This window comes from Notolabrus celidotus, unplaced genomic scaffold, assembly GCF_009762535.1.
Source record: "Notolabrus celidotus isolate fNotCel1 unplaced genomic scaffold, fNotCel1.pri scaffold_427_arrow_ctg1, whole genome shotgun sequence".
In the NCBI taxonomy this organism is placed as follows: Eukaryota; Metazoa; Chordata; class Actinopteri; order Labriformes; family Labridae; genus Notolabrus; species Notolabrus celidotus.
In genome coordinates this window covers 1-25,746 of record NW_023260237.1, presented here as the reverse complement: position 1 = coordinate 25,746, position 25,746 = coordinate 1, and the positions used below count along the sequence as shown (strand labels likewise).

The 25,746-nt window shown below is 39.1% G+C and overlaps 2 protein-coding genes and 1 long non-coding RNA gene across 5 annotated transcripts; 2 read left to right on the top strand and 1 right to left on the bottom strand.

Annotated features, from left to right (window-relative positions):
• The first annotated feature begins 39 nt into the window (after positions 1 to 39).
• LOC117809777 (butyrophilin subfamily 3 member A2-like) lies at positions 40 to 6,300 on the top strand. 3 transcript variants are annotated; one of them, XM_034679273.1, is made up of 5 exons: positions 40 to 170; positions 2,327 to 2,671; positions 4,143 to 4,424; positions 4,503 to 4,577; positions 5,938 to 6,300. In XM_034679273.1, the coding sequence occupies exons 1-5, from the start codon at positions 89 to 91 to the stop codon at positions 6,075 to 6,077; spliced, it is 924 nt and encodes a 307-aa protein (XP_034535164.1). In that variant the 5' UTR covers positions 40 to 88; the 3' UTR covers positions 6,078 to 6,300. The 3 variants fall into 3 exon arrangements, with proteins under 3 accessions (XP_034535164.1, XP_034535165.1, XP_034535166.1); XM_034679275.1 differs by lacking the exon at positions 40 to 170 and having other exon boundaries at positions 2,451 to 2,499; positions 2,592 to 2,671; XM_034679274.1 differs by lacking the exon at positions 4,503 to 4,577.
• Positions 6,301 to 14,334: 8,034 nt separating this feature from the next.
• On the top strand, positions 14,335 to 19,612 carry LOC117809778 (ladderlectin-like). Its single transcript, XM_034679277.1, has 7 exons — positions 14,335 to 14,459; positions 14,568 to 14,682; positions 15,044 to 15,100; positions 17,252 to 17,361; positions 17,469 to 17,603; positions 18,791 to 18,896; positions 19,293 to 19,612. Exons 2-7 carry the CDS (start codon positions 14,613 to 14,615, stop codon positions 19,370 to 19,372), a joined length of 558 nt encoding a protein of 185 aa, XP_034535168.1. The 5' UTR covers positions 14,335 to 14,459; positions 14,568 to 14,612; the 3' UTR covers positions 19,373 to 19,612.
• A 3,941-nt stretch (positions 19,613 to 23,553) lies between these two features.
• LOC117809776 lies at positions 23,554 to 24,314 on the bottom strand. The gene is made up of 2 exons (XR_004630620.1): positions 24,180 to 24,314; positions 23,554 to 23,876 (listed from the first exon to the last, which is right to left on the bottom strand). It is a non-coding gene; the product is annotated as an uncharacterized LOC117809776 (long non-coding RNA).
• Positions 24,315 to 25,746: the final 1,432 nt, after the last annotated feature.

Sequence of the window (25,746 nt, the reverse complement as noted above, 5' to 3'; positions counted from 1 at the left end):
TTTGAATCCACCAATCTTTCGTCATTCTTAAACTTTTTCTTTAAGTTTCAGGGGTCCAGGATGCCACATCGTACGACCGAGCATCGAGATGAAGAGTCCTTTCTCTCCAGTTGTGCTTTTTTTTAAACTTCCTCTTCTCATGAGCTTTCTTCCAGTGCAGCTTTCTGTCGGTAACTTCCCTTCAGACTTTGTTACAGTTTTTCTAAACGTGCAAACACATTTCTAGATACTGTGGCTCAATGTCTTAAAACTCTACACACAAACTGAAAACAATCTCTCTTCTTAAGACTTATTTTTACCCTCAAAACTCTCCACACAGCTACTCTCTGCTTAGATCTCACAGAGCATCAAATAATGTCTGAAGTGATCATCTTAAAACACGACCATCAGAAGTGTAGCTATTAGATTGTTGCTTCACTTTTCCCTATCAGTATCAGTTTACTCATTATGTCACCACTCTTAAGACTGGCCTAAAATATAAATGAACCCTTTTGCCACATTGTCAACAGGCAAGGCCAGGCAAGGCCAGGCAAGGCCAGGCAAGGCCAGGCAAGGCCAGGCAAGGCCAGGCAAGGCCAGGCAAGGCCAGGCAAGGCCAGGCAAGGCCAGGCAAGGCCAGGCAAGGCCAGGCAAGGCCAGGCAAGGCCAGGCAAGGCCAGGCAAGGCCAGGCAAGGCCAGGCAAGGCCAGGCAAGGCCAGGCAAGGCCAGGCAAGGCCAGGCAAGGCCAGGCAAGGCCAGGCAAGGCCAGGCAAGGCCAGGCAAGGCCAGGCAAGGCCAGGCAAGGCCAGGCAAGGCCAGGCAAGGCCAGGCAAGGCAAGGCAGCTTTATTTGTATAGTGCATTTCATACACGAGGGCAACTCAATGTGCTTTACATTAAAAGGTCAAAAGCATTGGAGACATTCAGACAAGCATAATTAAAATGACAAATATGATAAAACAGAAAAGAAAAGGAAAATTAAAAATTACATTAAAATTTTAATTTAAAGGGAGTTAAAATAATCTAAGATAGGAAGGCAGTGGCATATAAAAAAGTCAGAGGGGAAATATTACCATTATATGGATTGATTTGATATGAAGTGTGATCTAGTTTACCATGAGGTTTGGACCAATCAGAATCAAGTATTTAACACAGCCTGAATATAATTAATAATAATAATAATAATAATAATAATAATAATAATAATTCATAGAATTTATATAGCGCTTTTCTTAATTCTCAAAGTCGCTTAACATAAGGTGAAAACTAAAAATAAAACATATAGATAAAACAAAACAGGGTCAGAGGGGGGGCGGGGTCAGAGGTCATGTGTTGTATGCTTCTTTGAACAGGAAGTTCTTAAGGTGTTTTTTAAATGAGAGGAGAGAGTCAGAGTTGAGGATGTGTGGAGGGAGAGAGTTCCAGAGAGTGGGGGCAGCGATGGCAAAGTCTCTGTCCCCCGAGGTGTGGTGCTTGGACTTGGTTATAGGGGGACAGGAGGTTGGCGTCTGATGATCTGAGGCGGCGAGTTGGGGAGTGGCGTTTGAGGGGGTCAATCAGGTAAGAGGGGGCGAGGTTATTGAGGGCTTGAGCAGGATCTTGAAGTGGATTCGGTGCTGAATGGGGAGCCAGTGGAGGTGCTGAAGGATGGGTGTGATGTGGGCTCTGGGTGAGTAACCAGGCAGTGGAATTGTGGACACATTGAAGTTTTTTAAGGTCGGTGGAGGGGAGGCCGTAGAGGATGCTGTTGCAGTAGTCCAGTCTGGAGGTTATGAAGGCGTGGAGGAGGGTTTCTGCAGCAGAGGAGGAGAGAGAAGATCTGAGCCGTGCAATGTTGTGGAGATGAAAAAAGGATACTTTGGTGACGTTTCTGATGTGAGGTTTGAAGGAAAGGGTGGGGTCGAGGGTGATGCCAAGGTTACAGACTACTGGGGAGGGTGTGACTGTGTGGTTGTCGATGCGTAGAGAGAAGTTCTGGGTGGAGGGGAGGAGGGATTTAGGGCCGATTAGAATGATTTCAGATTTATTGCAGTTGAGTTTTAGGAAATTGTTGTTCATCCAATGTTTGAGGTCAGTGAGGCAGTTTCTGAAAGTGGAGATGATGGCAGGAGTGATGGTTTTTGTGGAGATGTAGAGCTGGGTATCGTCGGTGTAGCAGTGAAATTGAAGTCCATGGTGGCGTATGATGTGACCGAGGGGGAGCATGTACAGGATGAACAGAAGGGGACCAAGCACCGAGCCTTGGGGGACACCATGTGTGACGGGGGTGGTACGGGACTTGCTGTTATTGATGGAGATGTATTAAGAGATGTTTTAAGCAATATTTTCTCTTTCGTTTTTTTCCTAGAATCTCTGACAAAGCTGATTTGTCAAGAGCAACCAATCAGGGTGCTGGCTGGAGATGATGTCATTCTACCATGTCACCTTCAACCTTCCATTAGTGCCAGCTCTCAGACAGTGGTGTGGACCAAACCTGGTTTGAACCCAAAGTACATCCACATTCATAAAAATGGAAAACAGGTGCAAGAGTATCAGAATCCATCTTACAAACACCGCACAAGGCTTTTTATGGATGAACTGAGGGATGGAAATGTCTCTCTTAAAATCAGCAGCTTGCAAACCTCTGATGCAGGGACATACCTTTGCATCCTTGAACAAAATCAAATGGAAGCATCAGTCCAACTAGAAGTGGGTAAGTCAGACTGCTTTTGCTTCAATGTATCTTCAAGAAAGGTACAGGGGCTGTTAAATGATAAACTTTTAAAATCACGATTCATCACTGATATTTAATAGTTAATCATGATTAATTGCCAGAGCTGCCGTTAACTTCTGTGATCTAGTTTCATCCACAGGTCTGTTGTGCTTTAAACTGCTTAAAAAAGTTTTAAATTCAAACCATAGTTGCTTTATCACTAACACATTATACGGTGGCTGGGAAGTGCAATGCAAATTAAGAAAGGATGAAACTCTTTTACAAAATTAACATTTTGGAAAACATTTTTACATTTTATGAAACAAAATTAAATTGAAGCCGCAAGCGGCGATGAACGGGCCCTCGCACACCTGCAGCCGCCGCCTACGTGAGCCACTGCCACATGTAAACCACTGCCTGATCTAAGCCACCACATGATGTGAAAGCAAGATCTGAGAGTATATACTGTCTGTGTCCCCTAGGTGGTGCAAATGTTCCAAGTTTTTGGCAGATTGCCAAGAAAACCTCCAAACTTGACAGTGTGCCACGCCCACAATTTTAGTCTGAACAGAATTCCTTTAATTATTTTTAATCATCAATATGTCGGCTATAGAATGTGCCTTGTTTGGACTGAATCGGAGAAAAACTCTAGGAGGAGCTCTCAAAAGTATGCACCCTTATTTGGGCGTCATTCTTCACATTCAAAGCTGTATGTGCGTTTGATGCACCGCCTCAAAGTCTGCCATGCCCACAATTTTAGCCTGAACGTAATTCCTTTTATAATTTTTAATCGTCAATGGGTTTACTATAGGTTACCCTTGGTTTGGACTGAATCAGAGAAAAGCCCTAGGAACAGATAGCGAAAGTATGCACCCTTATTTGGACGTTTTTGGGCGCCATTTTGAATTTTCAAAGCTAGGTGGCGCTATTCCTGTTGAGTTTTGGATATAGGTGTAAGAGGCTTTTTTGTGTGTCCTGATGCCATGAATATGCGTATACGTTTTCAAGCATGTAGCTCAAAATAACCTGTATGGGGAGGCGTTTTTGAAAACTTTAGGGGGCGCTAGTGAGCACATTTTTGCGAATTTTTGCGCGAGACCCATAAATGTGTACATTTTTCACCAGGCCTGATGAGTGTGCAAAAATATCCGTGCTTTCATGCACGTTCAGGGCTCCAAAAATGCATTTGAAGTAAAATACAAAAATCCCTAGGGTTTCAATAGGGCCTTCGCCGCCACTGCGTGTGTCAGTGCTCGGGCCCTAATAAGCAAAACTCTTTACAAAACAAATTTACATTGAAGAAAACTGATTTACAATATCAGACACTTTTACAAGCAACAAAACATTTTTACCAGTCCCAAAACAAATTTTTACAAATGACAGATTGTTACTGAAAAGGAATGTACCAAATACAGGAAGATTGATTGATAACCAAGCTGCTTGAAACTATTTTCCTCTCTTTTCTCACCAGGTGCCGTATCCACACCCTCCATAGAGGTTGTTTCAGAGAAAACAGGGAGTTTGGTTCTTCAGTGCAGATCTAATGGCTGGTATCCAGAGCCTGAAGTGCTGTGGCTGGATGATAAGGGAAACATCCTCTCTGCTGAACATCCAGAGACACTCAAAGGTCCTGATGGTCTCTACTCTGTCAGCAGCAGAGTGACTGTGGAGATGAGAGAGAGCAACTTCTTCACCTGTAGAGTCCATCAGAGGAACATCAAACAGACCAGAGAGACACAATTAAACCTTTCAGGTATTTAGGAGTACCACAGGAATTTAAAATTAATCTCATTTTTATAAAACTCTGACTCTTTGTGTTGTGTCGTTACAGTGAAATGCTTCACTGATGATTGTAATAAATGCACTATTTGGTGCTATATCCTCGTCTTCATTCTGTTCATCTACAGTAAGTTACATTCATTTTCCTTTTTAAAACAAGTCACATTCAGCGCTCTTAAAGCTGGGGTTGGTGTTCAGATTCAGACCCACTTTTTGTTCTCCTGGTTAAAATGATCTTTATGTCCTGATGGTAATCAATACATAATGAGTTCTTAAAGAAGAGGTAAAAAAAGCTGCTATCTACAGCCGGAGTAAACCTGGGAAAACACCAACCAATCCCTGTTTCTGGGGTCCAAAATTTTAAACCAATCAAATCCCGTCCTGCCGTTCTGCCCGCCTCCTGCAGAGCGTACATGTCACCGGCGTTCACTCCCCGTCTCCTGCCTCTGCTTCCCCTGACTCTACTGACTGCCCCTCTCGCTCCACCTCGGGCCTGTCCCCTCTGACCCCATGAGGGTCTTTGCTCAGGACTGTAGTCCGGATCAGAGTCTAAAAAGCTCTCACCACGGGGGCTCTGACAAGCAGAAGAGTTAATGATATTTAGTAAGTCCTACAGAAATGTAGATGTACTGTAGCTGAATGAAGAACTTCTCCTCTAGTCTCTCCTGATGCCTTCACTGACCGTCAAAACTGTAGGAATTAAGAACATCTCCACTGAACAGGTTTAACAAACAGTAGAGCTGTTACAGTGTTATATATGTGTTATAACTTTTCTCCTGATATCGTGTCACCATGACAACTGGATTATGCTAGCATGACAGTTGTGAGTGCTAACAGCAGCCATGTTTGTTTGTGTTTTTAACTTTCACTATGAGAATGTTTTGGTGAGGACCGGTTTTGAATCAGTCACCATCATATGGTCGCAAGTGCATGCTAGTTTTCAGAGACTACCAACCCCAGCTTTAAGTGGTGGCAGAGATATGTAGAAGGTGATTCCAAAGAATGAAAAGGTCATGGAGTGTTGCACAGTTGATATTCGGTCAAATTGTTGCACAGAAAGGCAAATAAGAAAAGATGATTCAGGAAAACTCTGCTTCTCTCCACCACACCAAACATACATGACACAACAAAATACATGACTCTCATGTGTTTCTTCTCATGATCATACATGAAGTAATGCATGTGGTTTCCAGCTTGGCTCATAAAAATCCCTGCAAACCAGAGAGCATCAGAGCTGACAGACAAAGTCCTGATCCCAGCAAAGGTTGTGAAGTTACGTACGTAAGCTGTGTTTGAAACCTATCAGCTGTAGAGTCATCACTGGAGCAGGGAGCATCTGAGCAACCTCCCTTTGCTCTCACTTTCTATCAGCCCCCTACACTTCCATCTCCCTCAGTATAGGGAAGTAAGTTTAAAGACTGCCATGCAGTTTCCCCCTCACTGCTCTGTGTTTAATGCTAATGTCCTCTTCTTTTGTTGGCACACAGGTATCCTTGTCACCTACAATCTGATCCAGAAAAAGGACAAGACAGAACCAGTGAAAAGCTTGACTAAGGAGGAAGACAAGCCTCTCAATGCAATCGAGGTTCCATCGCAAAAGAAAAGTGTTCACTTATGTTGTATTTGACTAAGACTGCTCCATCGCCTTTAAATGTCACATAAAAATGATAAAGATAATGGTTGGATGGAAAACACATTTCTAAATAAAGGGGACTTGTCTCTGTCAGAGCAAAAAGCATGGAGTTTAAAATGCAGGCAGGAAAAAGAGGTCAAATTAACAGGGTTCCCACGCGTCCTGGAAAACCTGGAAAACCTGGAAAACAGTTGACCAGTTTTCCAGTCCTGGAAAACACCTGGAAAATGGGAGAAAAAGTAAAATGTCCTGGAAAATCACAGATTGTCCTGGAAAATGATTCCAACATGACTGTGTGCGATCTAACAAGGTTAAAAAAACACATCCCCATTCAACCTTTGTGGACATTTTTGTCATTCAGATCTATTTAGGTCATTAATGCACTGATCCTCTGATTGTTATTATTAGTTATTAATTTCACTAAGACAGCTTCCAGAGTCCTTTCCTGGCTCTTTTGTTTTTTACTTGGCTTATTTTAAATTTTTTGAGAAAACCTGGGGGGACAGGGTGTTCTCTGTCGCTGCCCCCGACCTCTGGAACTCTCTCCCCCAACACCTCAGATTCTCTCCCTCACTCACCAAATTCAAATCCGGACTCAAAACACACCTTTTTACAAAGGCTTTTAAACTATAATTGATTGATTTTTTTCTTGTTTTGTTTTATTTTGCTGCCTTGCTTTTCTTTGCTTTTTTTGCACTGTTTTCCTTTTGCTTTCCTATTGTATAATTGTATTTTCCTGTAAAGCGCTTGGAGAATCTTTTAAAGCACTTTTATAAATAAAAAGTTGAGATAAAAGCTTCCCATCATTGTTGCTTGGTTGCAATTATAAAGTGAAGTGCTGTACATCTGTGGTTGCATTATTCTATAATCAATTTGCCATCATTTTTAAGGATGTTAGAGATGATTTCATCAATAGCCATAGACTGAACGTCTTCAATGCAGACTTCCACTGAGAGGAACATATAAAACTAATAATAATGATAATAATACATTTTATTTAAAGGCGCCTTTCTCTGCACTCAAGGACACCGCACAGATAGAAATATATATATACACGAATTTACATTAAAGGAAACAAAATCAAAGTCAGAAATGAAAACAATATAAACTAACAAGGGGTAAGAAAAAAAAAATAGAAACAATAACAAAATGACAGAGCAATTGGAGTCAGACGGAGTAGGCGGTTTTGAACAGATATGTTTTGAGTTGTGATTTGAAATGGGGGAAAGAATCTGTGTTTCTGAGTTGAGGTGGTGATGAGTTCCAGAGACGGGGAGCAGAGCGGCTGAATGCTCGGCTCCCCATAGTGGTGAGACGGGCGGAGGGGACAGACAGGTGTATGGAGGAAGAGGATCTGAGGGAGCGGGAGGGAGTGGGAACATGGAGGAGGTCGGACAGATATGGGGGGGCTAGGAACTCACTTTAGACTGTCATACCAGCTTGATCATCACTTAAAAAGTCCTTGAAATGTCCTGGAAAATGATCTCTGCAAAAGAGTGGGAACCCTGATTTAAACATTCTGTGTGCACATTTTTATTGTTTATCTCATTTATGTTGTATAAATATTTTGGTAACCATTTAAAAAATGTACAATTATTTTTCTTGTAAGTCTTGTAATCTATGTATTTCCATACTTTGTATATTATCAAACAGATTTAAAGCACAAAGATATCAGTGTTTCTGACACTGAGCCAACCATCCTCAGACACATGGCAGGCTAGTTTTAGCACAACAGTGACACTCTGGTACAGAAGTAAAATGTCCTGTGGTACCTTGCAGTACATTCATCTGTCCACAGGGTGGTGCTAAGGGGCATTTCTAGGGGATGGCCAAGGGGAGATCTAGCTGCACTCAAAACCTGATTAAATGGGTGTTTGCTTTGTAAGACACAGCATGTATGTTAAATAAACTATCTGTTACAGCAGGCTGGAGAACACAATTAAAATGACAAATATAATAAAACAGAAAAGAAAAGGAAAATTAGAATATATTAAAAATTACATTAAAGTTTTAATTTAAAGTGAGTTAAAATGAGCTAAGATAGGAAGGCAGTGTTAAATATAAAGTCTTAGTCTTTGATTTTAAAGAGGTGAGAGTTGGAGCAGACCTGCAGCTTTCAGGGAGTGTGTTCCAGATATGTGGAGCATAATGACTAAACTCTGCTTCACCAAGTTTCCTTCTGACTCTAGGGACTGAAAGCAGACCAGGACCTGATGACCTCAGAGGTCCAAGTGGTTTATACAGTAGCAGCAGATCAGCCTAAAGCATTCAGGTCTTTATAAACCATCAGCAGGATTTTAAAGTCTATTCTGTGACAGACAGGAAGCCAGTGTAGAGATCTAAGACCTGGAGTGATGTGGTCTACTTTGTTGATCCTTGTTAGGACTCGAGCAGCAGCATTCTGTATGAGCTGCAGCCGTCTGATGGACTCTTCAGGGAGTCCTGTAAAGACCCCGTTACAGTAGTCTAGTCTGCTAAAGATAAATGCATGGAGGAGTTTTTCTGCATCCTGCTGAGACATGAGTCCTTTAACCCTTGATATATTCTGAAGGTGATAGTAGGTGGACTTTGTGATGGTCTTAATGTGGCTGCTGAAATGAAGGTCTGAGTCTAAGACTACACCAAGGTTTCTGGCTTGGTTTGAACATTTCATCTGTGCAGATTGGAGCTGAGCAGTAGCCTTTAACCTTTCTTCTTTGGCTCCAAAAATAATCAGTTTTTTCTTTGTTTAACTGAAGACAGTTCTGTCTCTCGTCCAGTCATTGATTTGTTCAATGCATTTACTCAGTGTTTGTATGGGACTATAATCCCCTGGTGATATGGTGATGTAAATGTGTGTGTCATCTGCATAGCTGCAAGCAGGAGATTTAAATGTTTCAAGTCCCGGCCTGGGACTTTGTATTTCCTCCATCATGACTTGTAAACAAACTCACCATGGCAACCAAATATTCAGCGGCCATGCCTTTCATTGCTCAAGAGCTTTAAAGAGGAAATAAACTTCTGAAGTTCAAAAGCTGACGATGTCTTTCATCAGAGTTATCATTTCATATCCGCCTCGTCATTTGAACCTTTGTGTTTGTAACACTTCTGTGGAGTCATTGTTGAACACCGTGTGCTGCAGTCAGTACTTTGGGTCCTCGTCAGCAAAAGAGCTAACTGATGATTTTGAAGCAGACCTCATTAACCCTCCTGTTATGTTACGGGTCAAATTGACCCTTTTTAAAGTATATTTTAGGCAATATATGCCTTCCAAACCAGATAAATGCAGCATACAAATCTGGGCAGTATGTGACAGAAGAGGTGTGGTGTTAATTTATCAACGTCACTTCATAAAAATAAAAACATCTAAAATAAAATAAACAAAAATCTGTGTCATGTAAAACTATTGTATTAATTTGTAGGGCTTTCCAATGTACATTTAAAAAAGTTTAACATGAATTTTAATCAAAAAACGAGTGAGTTATCCTCATTGAACCATGATCTGTGAGAATTAAAGATAAGATAAGATATACTTTACTGGTTCCCCATTGGGGGAAATTCTTTTGTTACAACAGCTTACAACACGGGACAGGAGAATACAACAATGTACTAACATAGTTAAAAAATATAATAGCAATAATAATAGCAATGAAAAGGGTAAAATATAATAAATTAAAATAAAATAAAATTAAATAAAATTAAATAAAATTAAATAGAATAGAATAGAATAAAATAAAATAAAATAGAATAGAATAAAATAAAATATAATAAAATATAATGAAATAAAATAAAATAAAATATAATAAAATACAATAAATAAAATAAAATAAAATATAATAAAATAAAATAACAATAAAATGAAATTAAATAGTATAGAATAAAATAAAATAAAATAAAATAAAATATAATAAAATAAAATAAAATAAAATATAATAAAATAAAATAAAATATAATAAAATATAATAAAATTAAATAAAATATAATGAAATAAAATATAATAAAATTAAATACAATAAAATTAAATAAAATTAAATAAAGTACAATAAAATGAAATAAAATAAAATAAAATAAAATAAAATAAAATATAATAAAATAAAATAAAATATAATAAAATATAATGAAATAAAATATAATAAAATATAATGAAATAAAATATAATAAAATTAAATACAATAAAATTAAATAAAATTAAATAAAGTATAATAAAATGGAATAAAATAAAATAAAATAAAATAAAATAAAATAAAATAAAATAAATAAAATAGATAAAATAAAACAAAAAAAAATATGGCATCTATCACAGATATATACACACTATGTACACTTCTATCTGATAAATAGATAAGGTAAGTTATTGCACAATAAAAATTGCACCAGGTTATTTAAACAGACATACACAGTATGAAGAACAGTGTGATTCAGATGGATACAGTAGTTATTTGTGAATGTGCCAAGTCACACAGTAACTTCCATGTAGTGCAATGAAAGAGGAGAGCAGCTGATTAACAGGACTGGTGTTAAACAGTCTGATTGCAGATGGGATGCAGGACCTGTGGTAGCGCTCCATCCTGCAGGGTGAGAGTCTCAGTCTGCTGCTGAAGGAGCTGCTCAGGGACCCCACAGTCTCATGCAGGGGGTGAGAGGGATTGTCCATGATGGATGTCAGCTTGGCTAACATCCTCCTCTCACCCACCTCCTCTATGGAGATGGACATCGAACAAGAAGTGGAAAAGGTGTTTTGACATATGTTTCCCATTGCTGTTCAGTTATTGTATCATTGCATTCTTTTCCCATCTCTCTTTAACATAGTGTGTGGTACTTCCTCTTTCCTCTCCAATCCCCTGGTAGAGTTTTGAAATGAGTGATTTAGAGGTACCACTGTAAGCCTGCACCAATAACTGCATTATTTCATTAGTTTCTATAATTGTTTCCCTTTTCTTAAATTCTTTTAAGATATACTGTCATAACTGTAAATATCTAAAAAAAATCTAACTTTTCTAATTTGTATTTTCCTCTTAGTGTTTGAAAACTCTCCAATGTGTTCTTCTCAACACATCCAATATTTAAATCTAGAATGTAGTTTGGTTTAAATTCAGTATCACATGTTTGTATTTTCACCTGTACCTCTTGTGTCATGGCCTGAGAGCAGTATTGGGACACAAGTAACTCACTGTTGCAATATCAACCTTTAAGAATGACTTGTCGGTTATACTCATCATGATTATGAATTATTATTTGAAGAAGTTCAAATGAACATTTTCACTGTTTGACTTGAGTGATGTGTTACAAATACTCCTTGAAGGGCCTCTCACTTTTAGTCTTTTTTATTTTGAATCCTGAAGAGCTCAAAGTACGAAGAACATCTCTGAGCTCCATCAATATGATAGTTTGAGTTTTACAAAAGGAAGTACAAGAGGCATCTTAATTCTTCCCTAAACACAGAGTAGTGATTGGTAAAGCAGAGTGTGAACTCAAGTCACCCCATGCTCGGTCAGAGATACTTGAATGCATTACAAAGCTCTCACCACTTCTGATGTTTCAAACAGCATGTTATGGTTTTGAATAACTCAGTTAGTTTGGACTTTAGGAAACTGGAGTTTATGGTGTATGAGTATATAAGCTTCGTAGGAGTGCAAGAGAGTACACAGTATAAAGTTCCTGGGCATCCACATTTCCTCTGACCTCTCCTGGACTGTGAACACTTCACACCTGGTTAAGAGGGCCCAACAATGACTCTTCTTTCTCAGGGAGCTGAAGCGGACTGGACTCTCTTCTCAGTTGCTTACAAACTTCTACAGAGCCACCATTGAGAGCATCCTGTGTCTCAGCGTGACAGTGTGGTACAGCAGCTGCACGCAACAGAACAGGAAGGACTTAGCCCGGGGTGGTGAGAACAGGAACAACCGTCTACCAGATCTGGATTCGGTCTACACTGCCCGAGTCCAGATCTGGTGCCAATCCCACCCATCCAGGCAACAAACTGTTTGTACCGCTTCCATCAGGAAAGCGGTTCAGGAACATCAGAACCACCACTAATAGACTCAAGGACAGCTTCTTCCCCAGAGCTGTGAAAGCAATAGCCCCCTTGTAAAGTACATTTGCATATCATCCCACACACCCACCCTCTCGAATACACAGACTACCTCTATCACACACATACACACACACACACCCTTACTGACAGTCAAAACAGGACTTGCACTAAGCTGCACTTTCACTTTTTTGTAAATATTTTATTCTGTCCTAAGGTTGTTTTTATGACTTTTTACATACTTATTTATGTGTGTTTTTATTTATGTGCTTTCCCGGGAGTCTGCAAAATTTTGTTATGCCTGCATAATGACAATAAAGAATCTTGAATCTTGAATCTTGCAGAGTAGAGTACATGCAAAGTGATAGTCACAGTTAATGCTGTATTCATGAAAACATAAGGCATAAAAAAAAAGCAAACACAAGCTTTGGATGCAAATGTTGAAAGGTAAAATTGTGCTATGTTAGAAATGTTAAATGTCACCTCTCCTTCCATCAAAGCTATTTTTACTGAGTGATTATTAGTGCTGTCAAAGGATTCGTTCTTTACGTCATAGTTAAAGGACTGTTCCCAAACAACTTGACAGACTGGTTCTATTAAATCCTAGATGACTGTTCTATTCACAGTGCAAGCTGAAAGCAGTGTTTTTCAACCTTTACTGAGCCAAGGCACATTTCTTACATTAAAAAAATCCAGAGACACACCACCAACCAAAAGGGTTACAAAGTGACACATTTAGTCTCTAAGTTTATGAATGTATTTATCTGAGAGAGGGACTTTGGCTACTTCTTCAACTGTCAGGGCGAAGCATCTTATTTACAATAGCTTCTGCAGGTAGTTTTAATGTCTCTGCCACAGTGTGTGGCTTTTTGATTTAGCTACAAGTTCAGCTACTCAGTTACTCAGCTTTGAGAGCGCTCACAGACACAGATGTAGTTTTTCTCATCAAAGTTGCCTTTTCCACCGCCCATATTACGCTCTTCATCCAGGTTAGAATTCAGTCCAGGGCCCAGTTTGGAGTTTTCATTTTTCCTTTTTGAATATTTATCCATCGCTGTTGTACGCCTACGTCTCGTCACATACACCTCTCATGGGCATCATTAATTCTACTGTCTTAATTGTCTTAGCTCAGTCCATAGGAACTTGGCTTGGGAACCGAAGGGTCGCCGGTTCGAGTCCCAGTATGGATAAAGTTTGGCAAGTGGGCTGGTGGCTGGAGAGGTGCTGGTTCACTTGCCTGGGCACTGCCGAGGTGCCCTTGAGCAAGGCACTGATCCCCCAACTGCTCTGGGTGCGCTGGTTGATGGCAGCATCCTCACTCTGACATCTCTCCCTAAGCATGTTCACTGCATGTTCACTGCATGTGTATGCAACGTGCATGTGCGTGCATGTGTGTGCATGTGTGTTCATGTGTGTGCATGTGTATATACCAAAAAAACTGTATGTGTAGCATGTCCAAAATAGCATGAGTGAAAAAATTGAATTTCCCCCCTAGGGATTAATAAAGTACCTTTCTTCTTCTTCTTAAATTAATAAGGTCATTAGTGTGCTTTATTGCCACACAGTGGGTGGGTAGTACAGGTCAGTACATGGAAGAGTATTGAATTACTCCACCAGTCACTACAGTACACTGCAGGTACAGACGCACTACATGGCAAATTATTTGCAGGATATGAATAATATTGTTTTGGACTAATGAAGTGAAATTAGGAAATGTCCCACAGCACACCTGACGATCTGTCACGGCACACTCAGTGGTTGAAAATCACTGGCTTAAAGACTTAAATAACTGCTTTGTTGCACCTACAGGTTTGTTGCCTGAAAATACAAATATTACTCTTCCAATGCAACTCCAGTGAGTGTTAAATGATTGTTCTATTGCACCTGAAAGTTAACTCCATTGCACCTGGACAACAGTTTTGCTTCATGACAACAAAGACCCCTGAGGATCCATTTGGCTTCTCTGAATCCTCTCAGATTCATTTCATAGTTTTTTTAAAAGTTAGTCTGTAACGCCAACATATGTTTTATTCTTTCTCTCTCAATGCTGCTAAGAAATTAATGAGCAGATATCCAAGACTACACTTTATTTCTAATTTCCTGCTCAGAGGAAACTCAGCAACACGTGCTTCTTTCAGGTAAAACACGAGGAGTCATGGTTAGGATGATTTGAATATCAACACTTAACTCCTAAAAAGGGAATAAACAGTGAAGGATCTGAATCTAACAGGCGTATCCGTGTTGATTGACTAACTGTGAGTCGGGTCCAGCCCTTATATGGAGAGTGCTCAGTGTATATTAGAGCTGGTCTTTCTGATGATTCCACAGCTGAGAGGGAGGAAGAGAGGAAGACACTCATCCAGCAGGTACACTTTTAACTTCTCCTCATGATGATGAGCAGCAAGGGCTCAACTCTTTCTGTATTTTCTCTTCAGGAGTCATTCAAAGTTGTGTTTTGTTTTTTATACTAAAAGGCACTCATCATCATCATCATCCTCATCATCATCATCAACATCAACATGTCCATCATGAAGTTTCTGGCTGTGTCTCTGCTTGTTTGTGCTCTGATGGTTCAGAGTGAGGCTGATCGTGAGTATTAACTTCATCTTTTATTTCCCATTGCCACAACTTGAACATTGAACTTTACATACATTTGTCTTATTTTCTGACCTAACCAGGCCTTTTTTTAATTAATGTTTTCCTTTAAGCATTTTGTAAAGCTTGGTGTAACCTGGTTTAAAAAGAGTACTACACTGACACAGTTTGTCCTTCAGTCATCCTTAATGTCCCATGTTCAGATAATTAACACATCAAGACTCTTAACACAGTTTAGAGGGAACAGAAAGAGTGCTTTATTCTATATTGTCAATAAGTGCATTAGTGTTTAGCCTGATAGGACAACAGAGAATGAGCATGTTATTAATCTGCATTTAAAATATCCATCAAACAGCTCTCCCAGAGCCAGAGGCGGAGCCTGAAGGTGAGATCGCATTTGAAGCTCAAGAGGGTGAGTTGATTTTTTTGTTAAAGATTTTTTACTTTAAAGGCACTATAAGGAGTTTTTCACCAGCTGAGAAACACACTGAAACCAACACTGATGCCTCTTTATGACCTTGAACAACAACACTGATACCTTCTCTGTTGTCATTTCTAAAAATGCCATTTTTAATGTTTGTAAAGCAGAAGAACCTTGTTGTAAAATGTTCTAAAAGTTGATCCATCAGTCGCCCCAAGGTTGCCATGTTTACACAGATATTATTTTTGAAACCAAATTTTATTCATTTTAACATTCAACAAACTGCAGTAAGACAAACAGAGACAAGCAAATGAATACATTTCTGCAAAGTCAATAACAGAGAGTGCACCTAACAAAAAATAATAATGAAAAAGAATGAAAGAAAGAAAGAAAGAAAGAAAGAAAGAAAGATTTTTTTTGCTTACCTGTACCTCTGACATAAAATTCAAGAAAAACTTCCAAGAAAGAAAAAAAGAAAGAAGGAAAGAGAGACAGAGAAAGAAAGAAAGAAAAAAAGAAGGAAAGAAAGAAGGAAAGAAAGAAAGAATGAAAAAAGAAAGAATGAAAAAAGAAAGAAAGAAAGAAGGAAAGAAAGAAAGAAAGAAAGAAAGAAAGAAAGAAAGAAAGAAAGAAAAAAAGAAGGAAAGAAAGAAAGAAAAAAGAAAGAATGAAAAAAGAAAGAATGAAAAAAGAAAGAAAGAAAGAATGAAAAAAGAAAGACAGAAAGAAAGAAAGAAGGAAAGAAAGAAGGAAAGAAAGAAAGGAAAGAAAAAAAGAAGGAAAGAGAGAAAGAAAGAAAGAAAGAAAGAGAGAAAGAAAGAAAGAAAGAAAGAAAGAAAGAGAGAAAGAAAGAAAGAAAGAAAGAAAGAGAGAAAGAAAGAAAGAAAGAAAGAGAGAAAGAAAGAAAGAATGAAAAAAGAAAGAAAGAAGGAAAGAAAGAAAGAAAGAAAGAAATAAATAAAAAAAGAAGGATAGAAAGAAAGAATGAAAAAAGAAAGAATGAAAAAAGAAAGAAAGAAAGAAGGAAAGAAAGAATGAAAAAAGAAAGAATGAAAAAAGAAAGAAAGAAAGAAGGAAAGCAATATGGAAAGAAAGAAAGGAAAGAAAGAAAGAAGGAAAGAAAAAGGAAAGAAAGAAAGAATGAAAGAAAGAATGAAAGAAAGAAGTAAAGAAAGAAAGAAAGAAGGAAAGAGAGAAACAAAGGAAGAAAGAAAGAAGGAAAGAAAGAAAGAAAGAAAGAAGGAAAGAAAGAAAGAAAGAAAGAAAAAAGAAAGAAAGAAAGAAAGAAAGAGAGAAAGAAAGAAAGAAAGAAAGAAAGAAAGAGAGAAAGAAAGAAAGAAAGAAAGAAGAAAGAAAGAAAGAAGAAAGAAAGAAAGAAAGAGAGAGAAAGAAAGAAAGAAAGAAAGAAAGAAAGAAAGAAAGAAAGAAAGAAAGAAAGAGAGAGAGAAAGAAAGAAAGAAAGAAAGAAAGAAAGAAGATTTTTTTGCTTACCTGTACCTCTGACATAAAATTCAAGAAGAACTTCCAGTACTCCACTAAGCTTGGGCACAACCAGAACATATGAGTCAGGTCTGCAGGTTCCTGAGAACACCTATCACAACTGTCTGAAAGGTTTGGGTAAATCCATGATTATCTTGTCTTGCTATAATTTAACACAGATTGTGTGTCACTAAAATGCAATAAAATATGGTTCAAAGTGTCCAGCTCGCCCAGAGCCGGACTCAAAGGGTGGGACGGCACCTTCGAACATGGACCGTGGAATGCATTTAGATTTGGTAGGGCCCAATCCATCCAATCCTTCTCATAGAGGATGATCACTTTGCTGCACATGTCACCAGGTGTGTCAGGTCAGCTGCCACACGCAGGGCCTTCCAGCTTCAAAAGGCCCAGCCTGTGGTCTCACTCACAACTTAAAACACCGAAGTCAGGGCAAGGGCCTAACTTGTTGCTCCCTCTTGAGATCTATCTGGATGCTACTTATTGTCCTCTGCAATGAGAGCTCAGGACCTCAGACCAAGCTGCCGTTTCTGATGAGCTTGGAGTAAAGTTCAGTTCAGGGTATGGTCAGGTGAAACTGCTCTGACAGTAAATAATCCTACAGAATCCTCAAGTTAACACTCTCTACTCCATTTGTGATTTGAGATGATCTGGAGCTGATCAAGAGGACTCTGACTTGCCCCAGTGGTTGGAATCTCTTGGGTGAGAGCTGTTACTACTACTACAGCACATACAAGACTTGGGCTCAGGCTGAGGTAAGAACAAAAGATTTGAGTGCTTCTACACTGCATACTTTTTTGTTAACTTCTTACTTTTCAACCTCTAATACAAACACTTTGTTTCTTTGCAATTCCCACTGTAGAGAATCTGCCAGGGCTACGGGGGAAACCTCGCCTCTGTGCACAGCAACGCCGAATATCACAACCTTCAATGGCTGGTGGTGACTATGACTTATAAACATGGACCAGCATGGATCGGAGGCCATGATGCAGAGGAGGTATATTCATCATTAGATACACTGCAAAAACTCCAAATCTTACCAAGTGAAATATTCTCATGTTTAGTCTGAATGTCTTCTCCCTCTTGATTTAAGATACATTTACTGAACAGGTAACATTTGAGAGAGATAGAGGGAATTGTTTTAAGACATCTTAAATATCTTGTTCAGTCAAACAATCTTGAAATGATCTTGTTTTGAGTTTTAATTTAGAAGAAACAAGGTTTATTTAACATTTCAGACATTTTTCAATCTGAGATCTTATTTATAGAAGACGGATAATCTGGATTTAAGACAAACACTTTACTGGATTTAAGGAAATGACTTTTATTAACCTATCAGAAAACAGATCCACTGATTAAAGAAAGAAAGAAAGAAAGAAATACAGAAAGACAGAAAGAAGGAAAGAAAGAAGGAAAGAAAGAAAGAAAGAAAGAAAGAAAGAAAGAAAGAAAGAAGGAACGAAAGAAAGAAAGGAGGAAAGAAACTAAGAAAGAAAGAAGGAAAGAAAGAATGAAAGAATGAAAGAAAGAAAGAAAGAAAGGAGGAAAGAAAGAAAGAAAGAAAAAGAAAGAAAGAAAGAAAGAAAGAAAGGAGGAAAGAAAGAAAGGAGGAAAGAAACTAAGAAAGAAAGAAGGAAAGAAAGAAAGAAAAAAAGAAAGAAAGAAAGGAAGAAAGGAAGAAAGAAGGAATGAAAGAAAGAAAAGAATGAAAGGAAAAAGAAATGAAAGAAAGAAAGAAAGGAAGAAAGGAAGAAAGAAGGAATGAAAGAAAGAAAGAAAGAAAGAAAGAAGGAAAGAAAGAAGGAAAGAAAGAAAGAAAGAGAAAGAAAGAAAGAAAGAAAGAAAGAAAGAAGGAAAGAAAAAAAGAAAGAAAGAAAGAGAAAGAAAGAAAGAAAGAAAGAAAAAAAGAAAGAGAAAGAAAGAAAGAGAAAGAAAAAGAAAGAAGGAAAGAAAGAAAGAGAAAGAAAGAAAGAAAGAAAGAAAGAGGGAATGAGGGAAAGAAAGAAAGAGAAAGAAAAAGAAAGAAGGAAAGAAAGAAAGAGAAAGAAAGAAAGAAGATTTTTTTTGCTTATTTCAAGGTAAAAATAACTTGAAATAAGTTTTTTCTTTTTGTTTTTGGAGGGGCATTTTTCCAGTGTGGGGATTATAATGAGCTTTTAATTGATTCAGTATTTTATCTTCTAGGAGGGTACTTGGCTGTGGAGCGATGGCTCGCTTTTCAACTACAGGTACTATGGAACAATGGATAACGCTGGAAGCAAGCAGCACTGCTTGCAGATGAATTTTGGAGGTATAATCACATCATCAACGGCATTATGGATGATTAGAAAATGTAATAGATACACATTTACTGTAATGTGGTTGTTTTCTTAAAGAAGATTGTCATCAAAATCCTACAGAATGCATACATGATCACAGCTAACAGTACTGATGATCAAGTCTCAGCTGCAGCTTCATCTTGTCTGGTGGTTTCAGATTGGCTTGATGAGGGAGAATCAACTGTAGCTAGATTTGAAATTAGATTGGATTAATAAAGTAAATTCTATTCTATTCAAATATGTTCCATGGGGCTCAGGTAGATAATCATCATCCTCTTTAATCATAGCCATCATCACCACGACTAAATGAACACACTGATCTGAAGACTGATCCTGATTAACTTCTGTGCTTCTTTTGCTTCTTCCAGAAAACAAGTACTGGGATGACATCGAGTGTTCCACTCGTCTTCCAAGTATCTGCATCACAAAGTCTATAAAGTCCGCCTGAAGTCCCCGAGGAAAACAGCGACACACCTGTCTCATGAATCTTTCTCTATATCTACATCTTCTCTCTCTTTTCTATCGCTGTAACGCATCTTAAGGAATGAAGCGACAAGTGACACAAACAGGAGCTGGAGTGTCTGTGAGGTGAAGTGTTCAGGAAAGATTGCTTTTAGCTCAACCTTATTCTGTAAGGTCAACTCTTTCTTCTCTTCTTGTTCAACAATAAAAACTGCAAGCATCAAAATGAAGTGTTTTTTGAGTTTGTGTTAAAGGTGACATATTCTGCTCTTTTTCATCAACATATCTTGGTCTAAGAGGTCCTCAAAACATGTCTTTAAAGTTTATTGCTCATAAAAACACTTTGAAATCAGATTCTGGTCTGCCTGTAAACCCCTCTTTTTCAGCCCTGCTCAGAACAGGCTGTTTTCTGTGTCTGTGCCTTTAAATGAGAATGAGCTCTCTGACCACGCCCCCCCAGGAAGTGGGTGTGGCCTCGGCTGTCCAGCACGTTGATCTAATGTTTACATGTTGGCTGCTCACAGACCCGCATTACTTCAACCCTCTGAATCTGATCCAGAATCTGATGCTGACGGAGAGGCGCCTGCAGCAGGACCTTTCTGAACTATTGGTCACAGATTTAGTGTTTCTTGTTGTTTTATTTGTCAGCATGTCGACGTGTGTCTTGGTACACAGCTACCAACATGTAGCTATGTGGCTATGCTAACTAGCGCTAGCACTTTTCCATGAAAAATAAAAATCATCCACTAGATCTTCAAATCTGCAGACGTGGGGAGTAAAACCGACCTTTGTGTTTATTAAGACAGCCTACAACTAGCATGCCTCCCTCCTAAGCTCCTTGTTAGCACACATGTGTGCAGGGAATGAAAAACGGAGGAGGGGTTGAGTTGTATTTTATACAGTCTATGGGCTGAACAAGCTCCGAGCTCTGACTTCCTGTTACAGACCGGATGGCGTTGTGACGTATGAAAAACACTGAAAACTGAAACGGCTGGTTTCAGCACACATTTACAGAAAGGTGGAGAAATCAGAACAGGGGCAGAATGGAGTCTTTGACTTTTCAGGGGGTTTGTAGACAGGGACACAGATTTCAGGGAGAGAACCATTAAAAAGTCCATTTTGCATGATATGTCACCTTTAAATCTGCTGTTGTTGGGGCGCTGGTGGCCTAGCGGTCTGAGCGCCCCACATACAGAGGCTACAGTCCTCGTCACAGGGGTCACCGGTTCGATTCCCGGCCAGTCGACCATTTCCTGCATGTCTTCCCCCGCTCTCTACTCCCCACATTTCCTGTCTCTCTTCAGCTGTCCTATAAATAAAGGCAAAAAAAAAAAAAAAGGCCCCAAAAAATATAACTGTTGTTCCAAATGACATGTACCTGCATCTCCAAGAGCAGCAGCTTTGATAACATAAAGAAAACTATTCACCATCCATCTGTGGGAGGACATTTACATCCATCGCCATATACCAGAATTTCTAAAGACACATTTGAGGTCACACTTCACTGAGAGAATAACAGATATCAGGGTTACTTCCAAATTAGGTTTTACTAATATTCTACCAGCAAGCCTCCAGTCTTAAAATATGAAGCCCATGCACAAGTGTTATAAACTGCAGTTCCTTAAGTGGACACTTAAAGGGATATTTCAGTGTTTTTGAAGTGGGGTCGTATGAGTTACAGTACATTAGTGCTCCTGTTAGCCACAATGAGTGCCGGTGAGCTCTTCCCCTTTAATGAGATCATTCCCAGAGGACCGGCAGGTAAGCTAGGCTACAATTATCTGCAGGCGGGGTCGCCTATTTCACGTGATTTCACTAAAGTTAAGAAAATATGTTCCAGGCACTCATCACGGTGCAAATGCATGCATCAGTACAAAACATGGAGCTCTTCAGTTTGCCGTCAGTCTTTGTTTTGGGACTATTTTCAGACGCACCTCACAGACCGGTGTTCTTCCACTGCATGAGCACGGATACACACCAATCAGCTGTTTGGATCAACAAGCACGTAGCAGGATCAAGTAGCGGTGTCGGTCTTTAGAGTGAATTAAACTCACTTCTCTGCACATTTAAAAGATGGAGACGTTCCTGTCTTTATCCCGGCTGTTCAAACAAGCAGACCTCCTGTAAGGCAGGGAACTCTGGATGATGAGTGATGCAGACTGGAGCCGTATGTGAGCCACTGCTGGTATCCTCTGACTCAGAAAGGTCCTGAAGTTGTCACTAAGTCCCTCTCCTGACAGCAGAAGCTCTCTGGGTAGACTCTGATTCCCCACCAGGTAACGTGGGATCTCTCCTGCTCACTTGTTAGCACAGAACTTTCTCCCCTCTCTTCTTCGTCGTTGGTACGTTGGGTCTTTATCTGGAGTTCTTCCTCTGTAAACTCTGGTTCATAGAGGGATCCTCTTGTGTCCACAGTAAACGGCATGTCATCGTCGCTGTCAGAATCACTCATTTCTGCAGTTTGTAGTCTTTGATCCTAAAAGTGCAGACAGATCCAAACAGCTGATCGGCGTGTATCCGTGCTCATGCAGTGGAAGGACACCGGTCTGAGAGGTGCGTCTGAAAATAGTCCCAAAACAAAGACTGACAGCAAACTGAAGAGCTCCATGTTTTCTACTGGTGCATGCATTTGCACCGTGATGAGTGCCTGGACCATATTTTCTTAACTTTAGTGAAATCACGTGAAATAGGCGACTCCATCTGCAGAGAATTGTAGCCTAGCTTACCTGCCGGTCCTCTGGGAATGTTCTCATTAAAGGGGAAGAGCTCACCGGCACTCATTGTGGCTAACAGGAGCACTAATGTACTGTAACTCATACAACCCCACTTCAAAAACACTGAAATATCCCTTTAAGTGTCCACTTAAGGAACTGCAGTTTATAACACTTGTGCATGGGCTTCATATTTTAAGACTGGAGGCTTGCTGGTAGAATATTAGTAAAACCTTATTTGGAAGTAACCCTGCTGCTCTTGGAGATGCAGGTACATGCCATTTAGAACAACAGCAGATTTTATTTTTTTTAAGTTATATTTTTTGGGTTTTTTTTTTTTTTTTTGCCTTTATTTATAGGACAGCTGAAGAGAGACAGGGAATGTGGGGAGGAGAGAGCGGGGGAAGAGATGCAGAAAATGGTCGACCAGCCGGGAATCTAACAGGCGACCCCTGTGACGAGGACTGTAGCCTCTGTATATGAGGCGCTTAGACCGCTAGGCCACCAGCGCCCCAACAACAGCAGATTTAAAGGTGACATATCATGCAAAATGGACTTTTTAATGGTTCTCTCCCTGAAATCTGTGTCCCTGTCTACAAACCCCCTGAAAAGTAAAAGAATCCATTCTGCCCCTGTTCTGATTTCTCCACCTTTCTGTAAATGTGTGCTGAAACCAGCCGTTTCAGTTTTCAGTGTTTTTCATACGTCACAACGCCATCCGGTCTGTAACAGGAAGTCAGAGCTCGGAGCTTGTTCAGCCCATAGACTGTATAAAATACAACTCAACCCCTCCTCCGTTTTTCATTCCCTGCACACATGTGTGCTAACAAGGAGCTTAGGAGGGAGGCATGCTAGTTGTAGGCTGTCTTAATAAACACAAAGGTCGCTTTGACTCCCCACGTCTGCAGATTTGAAGATCTAGTGGATGATTTTTAGTTTTCATGGAAAAGTGCTAGCGCTAGTTAGCATAGCCACATAGCTACATGTTGGTAGCTGTGTACCAAGACACATGTCGACATGCTGACAAATAAAACAACAAGAAACACTAAATCTGTGACCAATGGTTCAGAAAGGTCCTGCTGCAGGCGCCTCTCCGTCAGGATCAGATTCTGGATCAGATTCAGAGGGTTGAAGTAACGCGGGTCTGTGAGCAGCCGTGTATATTCAGCCAACATGTAAACATTAGATCAACGTGCTAGACAGCCGAGGCCACACCCACTTCCTGAGGGGGCGTGGTCAGAGAGCTCATTCTCATTTAAAGGCACAGACACAGAAAACAGCCTGTTCTGAGCAGGGCGGAAAAAGAGGGGTTTACAGGCAGACCAGAATCTGATTTCAAAGTGTTTTTATGAGCAATAAACTTTAAAGACATGTTTTGGGGACCTCTTAGACCAATATATGTTGATGAAAAAGAGCAGAATATGTCACCTTTAACACAAACTCAAAAAACACTTCATTTTGATGCTTGCAGTTTTTATTGTTGAAGAAGAAGAAGAGAAGAAAGAGTTGACCTTACAGAATAAGGTTGAGCTAAAAGCAATCTTTCCTGAACACTTCACCTCACAGACACTCCAGCTCCTGTTTGTGTCACTTGTCGCTTCATTCCTTAAGATGCGTTACAGCGATAGAAAAGAGAGAGAAGATGTAGATATAGAGAAAGATTCATGAGACAGGTGTGTCGCTGTTTTCCTCGGGGACTTCAGGCGGACTTTACAGGCTTTTTGCTGCAGATACTTGGAAGACTAGTGGAACACTCGATGTCATCCCAGTACTTGTTTTCTGGAAGAAGCAAAAGAAGCACAGAAGTTAATCAGGATCAATCTTCAGATCAGTGTGTTCATTTAGTCGGGGTGATGATGGCTATGATTAAAGAGGATGATGATTATCTACCTGAGCCCCACGGAACATATTTGAATAGAATAGAATTTACTTTATTAATCCAATCTAATTTCAAATCTAGCTACAGTTGATTCTCCCTCATCAAGCCAATCTGAAACCACCAGAAAAGATGAAGCTGCAGCTGAGACTTGATCATCAGTACTGTTAGCTGTGATCATGCATGCATTGATGTGGTGATTATACCTCCATAATTCATCTGCAAGCAGTGCTGCTTGCTTCCAGCGTTATCCATTGTTCCATAGTACTTGTAGTTGAAAAGCGAGCCATCGCTCCACAGCCAAGTACCCTCCTAGAAGATAAAATACTGAATCAATTAAAAGCTCATTATAATCCCCACACTGGAAAAATGTCCCTCCAAAAACAAAAAAGAAAAGACGTATCTCAATGTATTTTTACCTTGAAGTAAGCAAAAAAATCTGCTAATAGAAGAAGTTGCTTGGTAATATATCTTAAAGTAAGACTTAACATTTAGAAAACTGTGATCTTAAAATTAGCAGGTAAAACTTATTTTAAGTAATATTTGACCAGTATTTTAAAGTGTCTCAGAATATGACAGAAATGATACATTTCATGTCAACTTCTTCATGTGAGATATATTCACCTTAATCTGAGTTGTATTATAGCAGCACTTCTCTAGGTTTAAGACCATCTTGTTCTTGAAATAAGATGACAAAGTTGAATTGTGTCATGTTGAGATGTAATGTCTTCTCATAGTGAGCTGGATATACTAATATTCAGTCATGTTGTTCTTTAGGAGAAGACAGCTCTGCTCTAAAGGAGCTGTTTCATTGTGTGCATGGAGTTTGAGGAGGAAGATTTATATCTGATTTAAAGAAACAGTGTCTGAAAACTGAAACCCACCCTTAAAAACAACAACTTCTCTTTCTTTCTTTCTTTCTTTCTTTCTTTCTTTCTTTCTTTCTTTCTTTCCTTCTTTCTTTCCTTCTTTCTTTCCTTCTTTCTTTCTTTCTTTCATTCATTCTTTCCTTTCTTTCTTTCCTTCTTTCTTTCCTTCTTTCTTTCTTTCCTTCTTTCTTTCTTTCCTTCTTTCTTTCATTCTTTCTTTCCTTTCTTTCTTTCCTTCTTTCTTTCCTTCTTTCTTTCTTTCTTTCATTCCTTCTTTCCTTCTTTCTTTCCTTCTTTCTTTCCTTCTTTCCTAATTTCCTTCTTTCCTTTCATTCATTCTTTCCTTCTTCTTCCTCTTTCTTTCCTTTTCTTATTCCTTCTTCCGTTCCTTTCTTTCCTTCTTCTTCATTCTTTCTTTCTTTCCTTATTTCTGTCTTTCACGTCTTTCTTTCCTCTCTTTCCTTTCCTTTCTTTTTCTTCTTCCTTCCTTTTCTTCTTTTCCCCCTTCTTCTGTCTTTCTTACCTTCTTTCTTTCTCTCTTTCCTTCTTTCTTTCTTTCCTTCTTTCTCTTTTTCATTCCTTCTTTCTTTCTGTCTTTCTTTTTTCTTTCTTTCTTTCTTTCTTTCTTTCTTTCTTTCTTTCTTTCTTTCTTTTTTCTTCTTCTTTCTTATTCTCTTTTATCCGTGGATCTGTTTTCTGATAGGTTAATAAAAGTCATTTCCTTAAATCAAGTTCAAGTGTTTGTCTTAAATCCAGATTATCCGTCTTCTATAATAGAATCTCCGCTTGAAAAATGTTTCTGAAATCGTAAATAAACCTTTTTTATTCTAAATTAAAACTCAAAACAAGATCCTTTCAAGATTGTTTTGACTGAACAAGATATTTAAGATGTCTTTAAAACAAG